This window comes from Neomonachus schauinslandi, chromosome 7, assembly GCF_002201575.2.
Source record: "Neomonachus schauinslandi chromosome 7, ASM220157v2, whole genome shotgun sequence".
Lineage (NCBI taxonomy): Eukaryota > Metazoa > Chordata > Mammalia > Carnivora > Phocidae > Neomonachus > Neomonachus schauinslandi.
In genome coordinates, this window is record NC_058409.1 from 110796593 (window position 1) to 110814925 (window position 18333).

Genomic DNA, 18333 nt, shown 5'->3' on the forward strand with positions numbered 1-18333 from the left:
TAATTTACCTCTGGGTTCCCACTCCAACCTCATTCCAGTCCATTCTATACACCACAGCTAGAACGTTCTTCCAAACAGAAAGTCCTCGTGCACCTGCTCTGCTCACAGCTTTCTGCGGCTTGTGGCTGAGTGAAGCCATCCAGGGTGTGCTGAGCCTCACCGAGTCCCTGTGCTCATCTTAGACTGACATTCTCAGCCTGTTCTACTCGAGAAGCACTCACCTGGCCCTGTGGCAGCCGTCTTTTGGCCAGCCTCCCCCTCCCCTTGCCTGCTTAACCCCTCCCTACCCTTCAGTTCTCATCTCCATCTCTTCCCGGGCTACGGGACCCTGACGCCCAGCCTCACCTCTGTCCCTGTGACAAGCGCTCACGGCAAGCCCAAATGCCTCCTGTCCCAACACCTCTTGTGGCTGTGACTTTGCATCTGACTGTGGGTCTCCTGCACCACGCTGCGGACTCCAGGAGGACAGACACTGTGCAGACTGTCCTCACCACCCTCATGTCTCCGGGGCATGGCCCAGTGCCTAGACTGTGGTAGGCACTGAAAATATGTTTTTAATAAACAAGTGGCTGAATGAATAAACGCCTAAGACTTGAAAGTCTCATTCCTCCCAGCATCAAGAAAACACCCAGTGTGAGGTCTTTGTTCCCAGGTGATGGGGCTCCAGCTTCGGGAAACTCTGCTTTAGGGTTGAATCCCTTTAAACCCATGCACGTTATATTTTAATAATTAAAACATCTTGCAGGCACCCCATGTGAGCACCGCCATGCTGGGGACGGCTGGGGTGATGTGGAATAAAGTCTAATCATTTCCTTACAATGCCAGGCTGGGCAGGCAGAGGGGGCTATTTTATGCGACTAATTATGGCGTCCAAGCTGCTCTAAGTGCGATGCTAATTGCTCAGTGAATGAATTGTAGACTCAGGTAATTACCAAACCTAATGTGGCTCCCTTCATGTTTGAGTAAATTAATGCTACAGGCGGGAAGCAACCCCGCTTGAAGGGAGCTGCCTCCTGCCTCGCCGTTGCTTGGGAAACAGCAGTGAGTTTTTTCATCTGGGCTTGAAACTGCCCAGGTATACACCCACACATCTGGGGTCTGCCTTCCACCGGCACAGCTGCGAAACGACAAGGAAGATCTTACACCAAACAGAACCGAGAGGCTTTTGCCACTCTGACAGATGACAGGCTGTCTCTGGGGCTCTTTCTTTATCTGTAAAGCCATCATGAAGTTTTCTTTCAGCTCTGTGATCAATTGCTAAGTGAACAAACATCTGATCAATTACTAAAGAATGGATTTCTGCACCGAATCAGCAATCAAGTACTGGCTTCAAGTTTTACATCCAATGTCAAGGAGCAACAGTACTCATAAATATTTATGGAGTGCTTACTACTTGGCCGTCACTAATCTAATAAGAGTTTTGTGTGCATTATCTCATCTAATGCTCGCAACAACCCAGAACATTTGTAGTAATTCACAGAGTTAGTGAGTGTCAGAGCCGGGGTTTACCCAGGCATTAAGAGTCTGTATTCTTAAACATCCCATGTGTCATACTTCTCGGACCCTGGGAAAGTCACATTTTTCTGAACCTTGGTTTCCTTAACAGTGAAGATACCAGTATCTACTATGTGTCCAGCCCTTTGCTAAGCCCTTTCGAGATGGTAATTTTATCATCACAAAGAAGCTGTGAAGTAGGTGGAACTGATCTCCTTGACCAGGTCACACAACCCAGTAGATGGTAGAGTCGGAGTTTGAATGCTGTTCGGTTTGTCTAAAGTATCGTGTGCTTTCTTTTTCCCCACTATTCCTCAAATTGAGGATGTGTAGATCCCCATGAATATGCTTATAGACTGCTGGAGGTTCATGCATCCTACTTCAAGAAACACAGCATAAAGTTGGCCACTGTCAGTGCGACATGAGGGTGGACTTCACGCAAATGTGTGATCTGAATTCACAAGGCAGTGTGAGTTCATAGGGTAGCCATCCAGATCACCCCAGATCTGCTTAAATACCCGTCATATACTATGAAAGTGCAAACACTGACTTAAAGATCTATATCTCATAGAGACTCGGGAATGCATACCCAAGCCCAGGGAGTACCTCTGTGGGCCAGACTCCATTGGGGACACACTGGGGACAGTCCTGCCACTGAAATCTCAGAGCAGTTCTTCCATCCTGTGTGTCCCACCCACCACACCATGGTGAGGACCCCCCACCCCACAGGTGTTGTAACTAGAAAGCATACCCTTCTGTCTACCCCCCATCTCTCAAAAAGCTGCTGCCCTTCAGCTGTGCTCCGGGTAAAAGGGAACCTCCACTTGCAATATCCCCTCCAGTTCCACACCTCTTCTCTAGTCATTCCTGAACAATCTGCTCATTGGCACATGAGAAGCTGATGCTTGGGAGAGAGGAATGGCTGCTGGACAGGCGTGCCTATACTCCATGAAAGCACATTTACGTGATCGGATGTATCAGTTTGCCTTTTCAACCAGGACACCCTTTTCATGTGAACTTGGTGTAGGAGAAGGTGCCCTTGATGGCCTGTGAAAGGAACTTATTGGCCCCAATCAGGGAAAAGGGTCAGGAGTGTTAAGAGTTTTGAGGTCAAGAGTGTGGGCATCGTGGACACTGTGGCCTTATATCAATCGCTTAACTTCTCTGAGTCTCGGTTTTCTCATCTATAAAATGGGTTTAAGTAGAGTAGGTACCGCTTAGAGTTGTGATGAGAAAATGATATAAATGAAAACAATGTATGTAATTATAGAAAATGAGGCCTGGAGTACATCTTACTTCCTCAGTCATGTGAGCTGTGTCTGAAGCTACTGCTACCTCCAGGGTTGAGGGGACAAGGCAACAAACAAACAAACGAAACAGAAACTTAGAGGAGGGACCCCACGGACCAGAGAGGCAGACCTCTGGAGAGGAGGCACTTGTCAGCTAGCGCTGCCATCTCTGAGGGGCTGCCATGAAGCTGCTTTCTCAAGAGTTGGAAAGACGGCGAACTGGACTCAGCTGCCGGGCTCAAGAAGCCTGGCTGGGATGGTGGCCGCAGGAGGAGCAAGGCCCTTTTCCTTCTTCCAGGCTGCCATCCTCCTGCAGTGCCCCCTGTTGGAGAAGCCCGACCGGAGACCCGTACAAAGCTGATACTGTTTGCAGCATCCTTTAAAGCCAAGCGTAGAAGAGTAGTTTTGAGGCTGAGCATTAATGACTCAGTAGCTGGAACACTGACTTCCCGAGGTCTTTAGTCACATACCTCCCCGGGGCACCCTCCCTGGTCCCACCATCATTATAAGTGTGCCCTCTTCCTTTCTAGAGCCATTTCCAGTCTATTCTTCTCAACGCTCATCTAGCAGGTGCTTGTGGTTTTCCAAGTCCCATGCCCTCCGCTAGCCTCAAGCCCAGCCGCAGCTACAGTGGGCAATTCTGGGAGAGGTCAGACTCATGCCCTTCACCTTGTCTCTCTTCCTCAGCTAACTTCTGCTTCCAGCCAGCTCAGAGGACTTCTTATTCTAGATCAGGGTTTCTCAGTCTTGGCACTGTTGACATTTGGGGCCAGGTAACTCTCTGTTGTGGGACACTGTGCTGTGTATTGCACGGTGTCTAAGCAGCACCCTTGGTCTCTGCCCACTAGCTGCCCTCGCCATGACAACCAAAAATGTCTCCCAGTTGTCCCTGCTGAGACCCACTGTTCTAAGTTCGTACCTGGTCCATGGGTTGTGTGAGAACATGGGTACTGGCATCAGATAGGGTTTGACCGACTTTACCTTCACATATTACCTTTATTCTCTTGGGCAAGTCACTGAAGCTCTGTGTCATTTTGCTCAACTGCAAAATGAATATAATACTATCTTCTATTGTGAAGATGAAATAAGGTAACGCTGGAGAGGGTTTAGTACGGTACCTGGTAAATACCAATCGATCAATACAAGTCAGCAACAATTTATTATAATTCAAAGCAAAGCATTAATGTAATTCATGAGAAACCACCACCAAGTTGATTGTCAACATATGATGCCAAATAACTGGCATGTGTTTATTTGTTCTACTGAATGGGCTTGACATTGGCCTTAGGGAAGTGGTAGCGCTCCGAAACTCTGTAGAAATTTCGTAAGAATAACTGCCAGATGCTGGAATCTGGGCTACTGATGATAAGACCCACCTGCAACTGAGATTGATTTAAAGGCAGTTAACATATGAGTGCAACTGTGTGATCCTGCAGACAAATAATAAACACTTGTCAAGTAGGAAATTTCACTGTGATGCTTAGAGTCAACAGGCTGTTTGATTCATCTAATCGATTTACTCTCCCAAATGTCACCAAAAGGAATCAAAGAAATGAATACAGTTACTGTGTCTTTCAGACCCTGAGTACTTTACGAATCTCAGCACTTTGATAGTACTGGATCCAGAACCCTCCCTGGTAGAGGAAACTTAGTGTACGTAGTGCTTGAGGTAGTACATAAAGTCCATTTTGATGATTACAAAAGAGCCTTAGGCTTTGTTGGGAGGAAAAAAGAAATCTAGGTTCTAGTCCAAACTCTGCCACTAACTCTGTGTATTCTGGGCCTGTCATTTCCTCCAGGCCTTCAGTTCCTTACTTTTAAAATGAGCAATTTGGATTCAGTTCTTGATGTAGATTTTGCATGAAGTTCCTTCGAGAATACTATGGAAGAAGGCCTTCAGTGGGTTGGCTAGATCAATAGTTCGAATCTTTTCTGGAACCCCAGGGTTTTGGTTGGGTTCAGGGTCTTTAGAGGAAGTTAGATGGGTAGAACTCTTAGGCTCCTTTTTAGCTTTCAACCAGAGTTGCTGCTTTCAATTGGTTTGCATAGTAAGATTTCACAAAGGTTTCAAATGGTTGATGTACCCCCATGCCCAGCCCCACCTCGCCATGCTCTCAGAAACAGACAGCAGAAAGGAAGTCAACAGTAGTGGGAACACTCTCTTCGGTGCATTTGAAGGACGCCTATAGAGTTCTCATGTTTTCCTTCCTTCCTCCCTAGGTACACAGTTCTGCACAGTGGACATCACCAGGAACTTGAGAAACTGCCCATACACAATGACCCAGAATCCTTGGAATCATGCTTCTGACTGAGAACATGGCTCGTGATTAAGCCATTCATTCCCATTCATGTCCGCATGAACAGGACTCCCTGGCATCTCTCTTGACCCTCCTCACCACCAGTGAGGCATGAAGCAGTGGGGCCGAGGGCCCAGGGAAGCTACATGGAACACAGTGTTGGACAGGACCAAGGCCAGAATATGGAGGATCTCAGAGTTGAGAAGGGACTTCAGGCATCCTCAGATCTAGCCTCCCATCCAATGCAGGAGTAGCATCTTCCATAGCATCCCTGGAAGTTGGTCAGTCTCTGCTTGCACACCTCCAGGGATAGGAGCTCACTACCTCCTAATGCAGTTCCTTCTATTGTAGGGAAGCTTTAATTATAAGAAAGTTTTTCCTTTTGTTGGAACACAATCCTGTCTCGGCTCCATCTTCCATCGGGGGTCATGCAGTTAGCTCCCTATTCCCTTTGAGAGCCCTTAGATATTGGGAGAGACACTGATCTGCCATCCACCCACCCTTTTAAGTCTTCTCTCCAATCTAAACAGCTCCAATTTCCTCTCCATTGTGGCCATCCTCTGGACATGCAATAGTGGGTGAATTAATCAAGGCTCTTGTAATGAAGTCAGATTGATACCAATGCCAAGATGTCTGTCCAGAAGCACTAAAGAGCTGACGAGTGAAACATCAATATTTTCTGGTTGATAGATATGAACGTTTCTCTTTTCTTTTTTCTCGGGGATAGATTTGGAAACTGCTCAGGGTTTGATTTTAGATCCATTACCCAAAGGCACCTTTACTATTGGTCTAATTTGTGTGTGTGTGTGCTTAAAGATGACATTTTTCTCATTGGCATACTGGCTCTGAGGTCACGTGGAATGAATCTTGATTCATTTTCCTTCCATGACAATGGGAGAAGGAACTGCACCTTTACTGAGAATGCTGATTAAGGATGGTCTTGCAACTCATATTTGGTGAGGAAATGAAGTTACTCCAATAAGACACCTTTTAGGGGCTTTCAGGGCCCTGTGCTGAGGCAGTGCTTGGTCTCGGGCCCGGCACTTTGCTCGCTGGGGCGAAGACATAATCACAGACCAACTTACTTTCTTGGGAAAATTCCCTGCCCCCTGCCTGTGAAGCTGCTGGGGCTCCATTTTTCTGCATCTGTTTTAGCATCTCACTTCCTCCAAGCTCCTCAGGAGATGCTCCCCTGATGTCAAAGCTACCAGCAAATCATTTTGTCTTGGGGTGAATTATCCCCCCAGGTTGAAACTCTTGAGGGCAAATTTTCTTCCAGTTGCCTTTCTTTTGACTGCTGATAAAAATCCTATTGCAAAGATGGATTGCTGGTTCTTAGGGACCCAGCCCAGGGAACAGGCAATGTGGGTGGTGGGGGGGGAGGTTACAAGATAAAGATGTGCCTGAAGTTTCTAGCCTCACCAGTTCTCCTTGCCTTTGTGCTTGATCTATTGACCCCACTTTCCTTCCTAAGTCATCCCAGAAGCCACAATTGCCTCCTTACCACCGATTTTATCCATGGAAGCAGAACCCACTGGCTCTCCCTCTTCTCTCCATCCCCAGAAACGGTGGGAAGGATAATCAGACACTCTGGTTTTTTGCACTGCAAGTCCCACATCCCAGGAAACCCCTCAGTTCCAGGCAAAGGAAGCTGGCTGGTCACCCCAGGTGTGGGACCCTCTCAGAGAGGTTTAACAGGCCTTCTCATAGTTGCATTTTCTTTCTACACTTTTTCATGGAAAAGGCAGAGCTGAGTAAATTCGGGGCTCTAGAGTTCTTCCTGTGCTGTCTGAATGAGGTCTCTGATCTCAAAGCACAAAGAACTTCTTAGGGAAAGACTAAGAGATCATGAGAACCAGATCATCATGAGGAGGAAGAGGTTTAATGCTTTGAGGCAACTGGTAAGCTTTGTTGAATGTCCCCAAAGTTGACAGTATCTACTACTGAGTACATAGATGCATACACACGTGCATACATCCAGTAAGATTTGTTCCCTATGAAATGCTTCTTTTCCCAGGAGCTTGGCAAGCTTATCTGCTTGTGTAAAATATGATTTCTCAGTGGTAGGTCTACCGTATTCAGTGGGAGCTTGGATTCAACAGGGATCCACAGATTATAGCATGTGTGGGAAAATGAGATCTTGCCATATCCTCAGGCCATCTTCTTCTGGACTCTCGGGACACGCTTCTGTGGGCCAGCCCCTGATTGGTGTCTGCGGAGGTCACAAGCACCCTGGGCCAGGGAAACAGTAGTGATTGAGGAACTAGAAGCCCTTGCCGTTGTCAAGAAGATGGTCTCCTTTGCAGACAAGTCCTCACAAGCAAACTTTGCTCTCGCTTTGGACCAGGGCTGGGATGATGTGGGTGATGCACCCAACAGCACATTGGAAGTTTATAGGACAGGACCAGAGGTGCTCTGTCTAGACAGCTGCTAGCCTGACATTACTGAGAGGTCTGGCTTCCTGGAGTCCAGGTAATAGAGCATGTGTATGGAAGACGGAGAAGGAGGAGATGTAGATAGAGCTTGTCTAAGGAAGGAGGAGACTTACTCTGCTGTCTTCTCTGAGAAGGCCACCCTCTTCCAGGTAGCCCCAAGTGTCAAGAAGAGATGCTTCCGGTGGGGGGGGGTACGCCTCTGGCCACATCTGCCAGGTCAGCCTGGACAATCACGGGGGTGCCGGCGCTGCAGCCAGACTACCCCACGCCTGGGATCAAGGCGCTCCAGCTGTGCTTGTTCTCCACATGATTCTCCAGCTCACAGGTCTGTGCGGGTAGAAGCCCCGAACTCCCTGTCCAGCTCCTGGTCAGCAGCTGGAAAGCGAAAGAGATCAAAACCAACTTCTTCAACTGACCCCCAAGTATGTGTTTGTAGACAACCCCGTTCTTCCTGAGATTTCACCTTCTCAGCTCACCACCATTTCCACTTCACGCTGCTCACTTGCTCTGTCCTGAAGCAAACTGGGAAAAGGGGGTGGTGAGGGGAAAGAGGGGGGATGTAGGGCGGATGAAGGAGGGGATCCGGGGATCCAGGGAGGGGCTGGGAGTGGCTATAACTAAACTGCCTTCAATTTTGTCTTCAAGTAAGAACAGAGTAATGTTTTCTTGGTGCTGTGCTGTCTGCCCGTTTTCTCTTTGGTGTTGCAATTTTCTCCGGGGAGAGGTCAGTGTTGCTTTTGTCTTTCTGTTACTCTGCTCTGCTCTGGTCAACTTCTTCCTTGTAAACTCTGGGTCTTGTGGGTGGAAAAGACTAATGCATTTACCTTTTCTAGCCGTAATCTGCAATCTCTTTTTCATTCAGTCTAGAAAACTGTGGTCGCGTGTTTGGCTTAAATTTAAACAAATCAGGGATGCGTTTGAAGGCCTGGGTTTGGGACAGCGTGCTGCTTTGGACCTTAACCAGCTCTTGTCTTGCTTATCTCAGCCACAAAATAGAGAAACTCTTCAGTCGGTAGGATTGTTGGGAGTGTTCCAACATGCATCCAAGGGCCACTGTTAGGATCTTCCCCAAATATGTGTCCTGCCTATACTGCAATTTACTTAATATTTTCGTTTAAGTCAATAAATTTTCACTTAGATAAACATTTTAGAAACATTATATCAATCCCAGAATAGAAAATCAGTATTACTTGCCAAAAATAGAAAGCAGCCATAGAGATAAAGAAATGAAAACAAGGTTTTTAAGTTCTAACTTAAGCCCAGTGCTTATGTGTTTACAAGGGAACTGATTTGAGTGCTGGAGGGCTGGTGGGTCCAGGGGCTCCTGATGCTGGGAAGGGCTGCAGAGAAGTCACCAGAGAGGATCTTCCAAACATTCTGAGTGAATGTGGTTAAATCACTAGTGGAATTCGATACCTTTTGGAACCACAGAGAGAAGGAAAGTGAAACTGATGATATTTTTCATTGCTATTATATTGGATTCAGATTGTTTCTCCCTTCCCTTCCTCTCCTCTTTTTTAGCTCATCCCAGAACATAGCTAAGTTGTTAATAATAATAATCGTAATAATCATGTAGCAATAATAAGAGAAGCTAACATTTAATGACCTCCTTTTTGCGAGGCACTGTGGTAAGTGCTTTACCTAGATTATCTTAATCCTCATAAAATCCTAGCAAGAGAAGTAGCCAAATTTCTCCTGCTTTGCAGCAGAGCGGTCCTCAGCCGAGAGGCCCCAGGCCCCAGGCCCCAGGCCCCAGGGCGGGAGTCCGGCCACAGGCAATGGGACCGTCAAGCCTGCAGCGCTAACCGTGGGCACAAGGTTCCGTACCGGGCTGTTTACTCCACTCTCCCATGTAGGGCACGGTGTTGGGAGAGAGTATGAGCAAGCAGGGGTGCAAGCAGCAAGCCCTCCTGTTGCCTAGGAAGTACCCTCCTGCCTCAGCCTGGGGCCTGGACAGGAATCCGGGACCTGCCTATTCCAGTGTGCAGCCCTGCCCGACACTTGCTTAGTGTCTTCTTTGGCTCCCTTCCACGCTGAGCCTCACTTTGGGTCTCTAAACAAGGGAGGAATTCAGTAGATGACTGGTCTGGAGGAAAAGCCCTCCCGCACTGATCATTCCTACTCTTGCCAGTATTCAGTCGGGCTACTGAGGAACCAGCAGCAGCACACCCTGAGCTAGCGCTCCTCTTTTGTATCTTAGACCCTCCCTGGGCTGTGCAGACGAGGAGGAGTGGCTCCAGTGGAAGGCAACTTGACTTTGCCACATTTTGTGGTTGGAACCTGGACCACTACCTGGATAGGCTCCTCTGTCCCAGGAGCTCACCACTGCGGGCACTTTATAGTTTCTATTTCCCCAGCAAGGTCCCTGGGCCTCTCACGGCAGCCTGCAGGGAGGGATTACTGACAGCATATTCTAGAAAAGGAAGCCGCCGTTGTCAGGGAAGGTGATTTGCCCAAGGACACAGGAGTCGGGGCCCAAACACTGCAGGTCACTCCACTCTAACAGATTGCTTTCCTCCTTCTCTAAATTTGTTTCTAAATATACAAATTATATATTTTTAGACGACATAAATGATGGGTTACACAGATAATGTATTAATGCAGCCCGTCCCCATGATAACAAGTTCTAACTATAGCTAGAGCAAAACACCCCTTGATCCAGCTCAATCCCACTCCCCTCCTGAGAAGTATCTGCTCTTCTACCTGGCTTATGTAACTCAAGAATGCGTTCTGTGTATCTCCATATGTATAAATGTACATATAAAAATATATGGTCTTGTCTTGTTCTTACATATAAATGATGCTGTGTATCATGATCTGCAACTTGCCTTCTTCAACGGTACACCGTAAATGTCATTTTACATCAACACATGAGACTCTTCATCGTTCTTTTTAGTTGCAGTGCGTCCACACCGTGCAGCAGATGCTGTCCAGCCGGCAGTGTTGTTTCTCTTCTGGTCTGGCTGCATCCCGTGGCAGAGCGGGGCATGTGAGGCCCGCATCTGAAAATCAGCAGCCTCTCTTTTTCTGGGACTGTGCTAACCACATGAAGGTCAGCTGGAGTGGGCTCACGTTCATGGGGCAGCTGCCCTGTGGAGAAGGTCCGCCCTACCTGGGCCTCAGCCGGCCTCCCTTTGAGGCCCTCGAGACGCTCTGCCCCAGGGACACAGGCTCTACGGACGGACTGACAGCATCCTGCTTCCGCCGCTTCCCAGGTGCGTGCCTTTGACAAGATAGTTAACCTGCTCAGCCCTAATTTCCCCAACAGGAAAGCAGGGGACAGAATGATCAGACACACTTGGAAGTGTTAGTATGAGGATGTACGCAAAGCACTTGGTAAAACTCTTTTTTAAAAGATCTATTTATTTGAGAGAGAGCACACATTGGGTTGGGGGGTGGAGAGGCAGAGAGACTCTCAAGCAGACTCCCCGCTGAGTGTGGAGCCCAACACAGGGGCTCGATCTCATGACCCTGAGATCATGACCTGAGCTGAAATCAAGAGTTGGCCACTCAGCCCACTGAGCCACCCAGGCTCCCGGGGAAACACTTTTTTAAAAATGCTTTCATGGTATCATTACTTCCTTAATGGCCTCACCAGTTATCTCTGCTTCCTACCATCTGGAATATGGTACAAGGAAGAGGAGGTTATGGAAAGAGTAGTAAAAACCCCTTTCCTAATAAAGGGAATTACAGCGGAAGCAGTACTTTGTCCCCTTGCCTCCCATTTTCCCGTTTATGGAGGCTCTCATCGCGCCTTCACAACTGCCCTGTGGGGTGGGCCTATTATTCCTTGTTACCATTTTACAGCCGAGGAAACGGGGGCCCCAGAGTAGAGGCTGTCCCCGTAAGGGTTATGTGCCCAGCTGTGCTCTCCAGAGATTGTCGGGGCTCACAGCTGGGCAGCACCGTCAGATGCGATTATCTCGCACGACTATCTAACACTGACACTAATTCAGTCATCCGTCCGCGACACAGTGCTTAAGGCCTTTTAAAAGTGTGCCGGACACTGCACCACAAGTTGGTGACACGCAATTGCGTGGACGAACAGGACAACTCCGTTCTCTATGGCAGGTGTGGGCAAGCGCACTAGGGCCTGGGGGCCAAGTCCTCCGGGCTGGAAGAACGCTTTTTAAAGTGGTTGGAAAACAAATTAAAAGATATTTTGTGACATGTGAAAATGATGTGAAATTCCAACTTGTGTCCATAAATAAAGCTTTACTGTAACACAGCCACGCCCGTTGGTTGACGTCCCCTGTGTGGCTGCCGTGGTGGAGCCCGGAGGAATTTACCGTCCGGCTCTGTCCGGGAAGTGGGCCGAGCCCTGCTGTAGGCCGATCTCTGTGCAGCCATTCATTCCACACGCACGGACCAAATGCCTACTACACTAGCCTTCTTCCAAGTTCACGGTTTTGGTTTTCAGTCTGAGCATCTTTGCAGTGATTTTAGCGCTTCCTGCTGTCCTTGTTCTAACAGTGGGTTAGATAAGCCAGAGAGAGAAACCACCAGGTTAGAAAGCAGCGGCCTCTAGCGGCCCATCTCAGCATTGTTTAGATGATTTGGTTAGGGTTACATTGAAAAAAAAAAACCCAACAGGTTTAGCCTGAGTCTAAGGATGGTGGGGGGGGGGGGGGTGGTTTGTATTATTCGGAAATATCTAGAATGTTTTAGAATGTTTCCCTGCCTTTTCTAAACTGGAGAGTACAACACACTCTTAGTTAAAAGGGAGATTGGCCAAGTTAAAAATAAGGTAGTAAAAAGATGCCTGAACATGGTACCTGACAATTCTTCTCAATGTGATAGAAATAATTTTGTCTTGAAAAAGAACTTTAACGAAGAGACACTGATGATCATTCACACTATTTCAGTGTTAGAAAAACTTGCTAGCGCCCTTGCATTCCTATGGACGTGAATGATACTGAGGCAGCCCAGTGGGAATCAGACACTTATATTCTTGTCCTACCTAGCTTTGACCAGTTCTTGACCATAAGTGAGAATTTTCCCTCTCTGGACTTCAATTAATCCCCTGTAAATGAAAAGGTTGGACTAGGCAGTCTCTAAGGGCCCTTACACCTCATAGAGACTGTAAGTACATATCCTATGTGGAAAAGGTTGACAGAATTTTTCCACAGACCTTCCAGTTTAAGCAACTTACGAGGTCACTCAGCTAGCAAGTGGCAAAGCTATCCCTTAAGCACAGGTGTTGCTCTAGAAGGTGTTTTTGCTCTTGACCCCTGACCCTATAATGAGGCACAGGCCACCGCCCTGTCAGGGTGATGTCTCTTCTGAGAAAGGAGAAAGGCCATCTCGGGAACTTCTGCTCTCCCCAGTGTTCGGTCACATAATAGCTCTACGGGTTGAACACCTTGCAGCCACAGGATTTTAGAAAAAAAGAGGCAAGAGACCGGCTTACACTGGAGTCTTACTTAGACACAACTCCACACGTTCCTTTTCTGTGCGGTATTTGCTCCTCTTCTTTAAAAACAGGGACTCAGGCCCAAGGCAAGAAAAAAGTTTTTAATACACTTTTATTTTTATATTCAAGATAAAGCATATACACAACTGAATGTGGAAATAAATAACTAGAAATGCTTTGGAAACTTCCATTGTCCCTCTCAAACTCAATTTTCTTTTTTAAACTCATGAATCTTTTTATTTGATTTTAAGAAATACGGCAACTATAATACCAAGAGAAAAAAGAACCACCATTTTGTACACAAACATAAAGCTTCCTCCTATAGGGTTTAGTTGGTTTTAATAATAACACAAAAAAAGCACACAAGACACAAAGACTCTTCAACAGATTTACTCAAACAGCTTTGCTCGAGAAGAAAAAGGCACAGATTTAAGGGGATGACAATGATTATTAAGAATATAGTAAATGGGGGCTCAGCCAAAAAGTGACACTTTATGAACTAAGTCAGGAAAAATGAACAAAATGAACTCTTTCCAATTATCTGCCTTCATTAAAATGAATTCTTAAATTAAATTGTATAAACATATGATATAAAGGTGGTACTCGGGAATTGTCTTTGTATATTTCCTCTATGTACAAATCTTTGTATACAACTTCAATGTTCCTTATACATTTCCTATATACCAAAATGTGCCAGAGCCTCCAAACTGCATGCCCTGAATCCCTGTGGCACTCGCTGGCGGCTAGGTGACCCCAGCAGCTTCCGCCAGAATACCTGGGAAGTAGGAGGGGACCAGTCAAATGTAGTCATCTTCAACCGGCTCCCCATTGACATCACAGTAGTGGATAAAAATGGCCACTACTCGCTGAAACACACCTTTCTTCATCTGACGCATCTCGGAGATTTCTTCTCCTATTGTTTCCATACAGATGTCTGCAGACAGCTGCCCTTTCCTTCGAGGAGCATAGATGGTGCCTTGGAAATTAGAAAGTAAAGGGGAAACATGTAGGATTATGAGAATCATTTGGAGGTCACTGGTGAAGCTGGTGCATGAGAAACGCCTATGTGCTGTAATGTGATGCTACTGAACTAGGCGTAGCTCCCGGGCTGGGCCCCCACATTACACGTGCCATGCTGCCACCCATGTCTGGGGCCTCGGCGAGCACGCATGATTAAAGGCCCAACGTGACAATGCACCAGACAGGTAAGTCATATGTACATGTCTGTGTGGTTTTCCAAATCGGTTTCTTCATAAAGTATGCTTTTAAAACTTCCTATGAATTAATGTTCAAGTGTGCTAACACTCAGAAGAACTCTATTCAAAAGCTCCTTCAAGTTTCTCCCCAAATATCTACACCTGAATTGTAAGTTCCTCTATGGTATCCAAAGAGAAGCGGTTCATAAGGAGAACAATCATTCATGTAAATGGAACAATTTCAAAACAATATAGCTGACAAACTCTTAGTAGAGAGTAAGAAAATTACAAGCATTTAGGTAATAAAAACACCTAGGTAAAATATCTGTCTCAAGGACTCCTGCCCACCAACTTTTATATATCCATAGTAAGTCAACTTATTGTACAAATTGAGAGCTGATGTTTGCGGGGGGGTAAGGTGGGGGGGGCAACAAAAAGCAAATAAAAACATTTATATGAGCATCTGAGCTCTTTCCACAGTTTGGCTGCTGTGGACACCGCTGCTATAAAATTGGGGTGCAGATACCCCATCAGATCACTATGCTTGTATCCTCTGGGTAAATACCTACTAGTGCAATTACTGGGTCGTAGGGTAGCTCTATTTGTGTTTTTTGGGTTTTTCTTTGACAGATGAATGGATAAAGAAGATGTGGTACATATATATAACAGAATATTACTCACTCATCAAAAAAAAATGAATACTACCATTTGCAATGACGTGGATGGAACTAGAGGGTATTATGCTAAATGAAATTAGTCAGAGAAAGACAATTATGATATGAATTCACTCGTATGTGGAATTTAAGAAACGAAACAGAGGATCATAGGGGAGGTGAGGAAAAAATGAGATGAAATCAGACAGGGAGACAAACCATAAGAGACTCTTAACTCTAGGAAACAAACTGAAGGTTGCTGGAGGGGAGGTGGGTGGGAGGATGGGGTAACTGGGTGACGGGCATGAAGGAGGGCACGTGATGAGTGAGCACTGGGTGTTATATGCAACTGATGAATCACTGAACTCTACAGCTAAAACTAATAATACACTATATGTTAACAAAATTTAATTAACATTTTTAAAAAACTTAAAACAAAAAAACCCCTCACATTTATATGAGAAGCAATTTAAAGGCTACATACACTGTTTTTAACTCAAACAAAATATTAAGTATCTAACACAGTAGGATATACTCAAACTAGGAAATACAAATCAGGCCATAATTACTTTCTTCATCATCTTCAAAATCGTATCTGGCGAAGCTGTTGGGTTCTGCGGCCCGTAATGATCTCAACCAAGGGAAGTCAGAGATCATGGAATACGGAGCTCCATCCACAACCCCTAAAATAAGAAGACACATTAACAGTGTTGCTGGTGTGGAAGTAAGAACAGGGCCAAACACTAGTATTTTGTAAGCAGAATGGAAAATGTGCTTTCATCCATCACAGGTAAAAAAGTGCTGGACCAGGAGGGGTGGACTCTTAACTCTAGCTCTGCCTCTATTAGGTCATGTGATCTTGGTCACCCTTTGATTTCAGTAAGCCTCAGTTTCTCCCTCTCTCTAAATAAAGAGGTTGAGACAGGTGCCCTAAAGTTACTTCCAACTCCCAAACTGTAGCAGGTTTCAATTTTCTTCTACTTTTTGTGTTTCAACACTGCTTCGGATTATTTTGGGGATGGTAAAGACTCACAGAGGGAGAGCAGTATTCACGTGGTCCCTGCTACCTGCAGATACTCAAAACACCCATTACCTTGAAGAACTGTAAGGCTCCAGATTCCTACCCTCCCTATGGTCAATGCTCACCTTCTAAAGTATAAATTTCTCTACCCCAAGGGTACTTGGGGTATTTCTTTAAATCATCTTCACTTCGTGTGGCTTCAGGGAAGAATTCATACTTAATGAGTTCTCTGGAGGCAACAAGAAAAATTAAATAAAGGTTACAAAACTGGAAACAATGTTGGGGTGTGGGGTAGAAAGGACCTGTCAAAGTTGTATCGGGCCTAGATTCTAATGAACATCTCAAACAAAATATTAAATAGCTAACAGAAGTAGAAAACTAGAGGACATGTATCTAGTCAAGTCAAAATTACATTCCTCACTATCTTCAAAGTCCTTTTGGGAAAAGAAAGAAAGCCACTCTAATCAAATGTCTTGCGTGTATAAGGTGCTAAATAAAACATTTATATAATAAATGCATAGAAAAATCCAACTTTCTGATGATGTAAAAAACATTAACAGTTTTAAGATCTTTAATTTCATCGCTTTTCCACGTACATGAAGTCAATGTACGTGTATGGTCTGTTCCTGCAATTTTTCTCTAAGTTTAGAAATAAAGTTACAAATATATATGCGTGCTTTTTAGTTTTAAGTACTCATTTCCCTCAGTTTTTTTACATGTTATATGTCATATGTTTCAGTGCCTGAAAAGCTCAGACAAAATCATTTCAAACAACAATTAGGATTCATTTCTGGGACCCCTTGCCACGGGAAAGGACTGAAAAGACCTTCAGGGGCCACAGATTACTTACTGATTGATGTTTGCGATAGTATCCATCCAGCTGCGGATGCGCACCTTGTTCCGGACATTGGGAGGGTTACTGAATTCATGGATAATGCAGATGTGATAGGGGTAGGGACCACTAAATAACTTCTGCTCCAGGGTCAGTGTGTCCACCTGGGGAAGACATCATAGACAGGGCTTTGGACCAAGGAAGAGAACACCTTGAAAATCTATCTCTTCAGAGTATGAACAATCTTTCTTTGGGACCTCAGTTTTAAAATCTTTGGCAGATTTGAAAATCAAATAGTCAAATTCAGTCCCGAACACAGCTTGCCATGCTGGGAGTGGGGCTTGGTAAAATTCTTCTCAGCAAGCTTGCTGATTTACATGTCACTGTTACAGACACACCCACTAAAGCAGGGAATCCTGATGCAGCTGACTGACCCCGGGGATCCATTTCTGAGTATGCTCTCCACAGGTTTAAGTACTGGCTGCATTGTAGAGCTGCGAGTGTGTAGTTTTCTACATACCCTATTCAAACTGGCCTACTGCCAATCCTAAAGAACACATTCCCTTGCCCCCGCATAGCCTTTGTTCACTTGGTGCCCCCTCCCGTCTTGACTTAGGCAACCCCACCTTACCATCTTAGTGGCGCACATGTCTCCCTCCTACCGGAAAGGCAAACTTCTCGAGAGAAGGATAATGCCCTATGTATTCTTCAACCCCAGAAAATTACAGACAACAAATGATTTGTTTTTTGAAATGAATCTTTTGGGGCCAGGCTTAAACACTGATTGCAACGATTATTTACTATCTCCTTTAAACTTTATTTTGGCACCAAGCACAGAGTCTTACATACGACGTTTGCTCTTTCCCCCACCCCCAGTTTCACTGAGAGGTAATCAACATACATCACTGTGTAAGTTTAAGGCACAGAGCAGGTTAGTCTGATTCACATATATTGTGAAATGATGACCATAATAGGTTCAGCCAATATTCGTCTTCTTATGTAGATACAATAAAAAGTTTCCTCTTAATAATGATAATAATGGCAGCTATCACAGGACTACGTGTTACATGCCAGAAACTGTTGTGATACTTCATATTTATTAATTTAACTATCACAAGTGTAGGTTTTTATTCTTATTTTACAGACGAAGAAATAAGACAAAGAAGCTAAGTAATCTGTTCCTGGCCAGTGAACGAGAACTTGAATCAGGCTGTCTGAAACCAGAGTCTGTGCTCTTAAGCACAGGCAACTTTTACTAAGTATAAAAACTTAAATAACAACTGCCTTCATTATATAGCTTGCTGAAAACCCATAAAAATCAAGCAGAGAAGCATTAAGGATGAAGATTAGCAAGGCAGTCTAACTACCTAAAAGACCTAAAGAAGCATGTAGAATCTAAAGACTCATTACCACAGGTTGAGCAAATGAATAAATTCCGAGTCCAAAAAGGTGGAAGACTTAAAAAAAAAAAAAAAAAAAAAAATCACTGCAATATTCCTCAGAGAAGAGCAGAGTGAGCTCATTACCTGCTGCATGGGGCGTAGATATATGATGCGGTTTCTCTCAGGAGGCATCCTTAGTATCTGATCTAGTACTTGATCCATATTTAGTTTCTTGCACTGTGCATAGTCAAATCGATTCACAATTGGTGCATTTTCTACTTTTAAATGTTTCAGTACCCTGCACCTGGTAGCTACAAAATG

The 18333-nt window shown here is 45.3% G+C and overlaps 2 protein-coding genes across 5 annotated transcripts in view; one reads left to right on the top strand and one right to left on the bottom strand.

The window, feature by feature from the left end:
• HTR4 (5-hydroxytryptamine receptor 4) overlaps positions 1 to 5091 on the top strand; it is an 89557-nt gene extending 84466 nt beyond the window's left edge. Inside the window, exon 6 of the mRNA XM_021695446.1 lies at positions 5004 to 5091. Within this exon, the coding sequence (XP_021551121.1) occupies positions 5004 to 5091 (88 nt within the window). The remainder of the gene's footprint in view (positions 1 to 5003) is intronic.
• Positions 5092 to 13028: 7937 nt separating this feature from the next.
• The window catches only part of FBXO38 (F-box protein 38), a 54711-nt gene continuing 49406 nt past the window's right edge, over positions 13029 to 18333 (bottom strand). For all 4 annotated transcript variants that reach the window (XM_021700680.1, XM_021700687.1, XM_021700702.2 and 1 more), the window contains 5 exons: positions 18157 to 18323; positions 16649 to 16794; positions 15924 to 16027; positions 15347 to 15460; positions 13029 to 13904 (listed from right to left, as the gene is read on the bottom strand). In XM_021700680.1, coding sequence (XP_021556355.1) covers positions 13726 to 13904; positions 15347 to 15460; positions 15924 to 16027; positions 16649 to 16794; positions 18157 to 18323 — 710 coding nt within the window. In that variant the 3' untranslated portion in view covers positions 13029 to 13725. The remainder of the gene's footprint in view (positions 13905 to 15346; positions 15461 to 15923; positions 16028 to 16648; positions 16795 to 18156; positions 18324 to 18333) is intronic.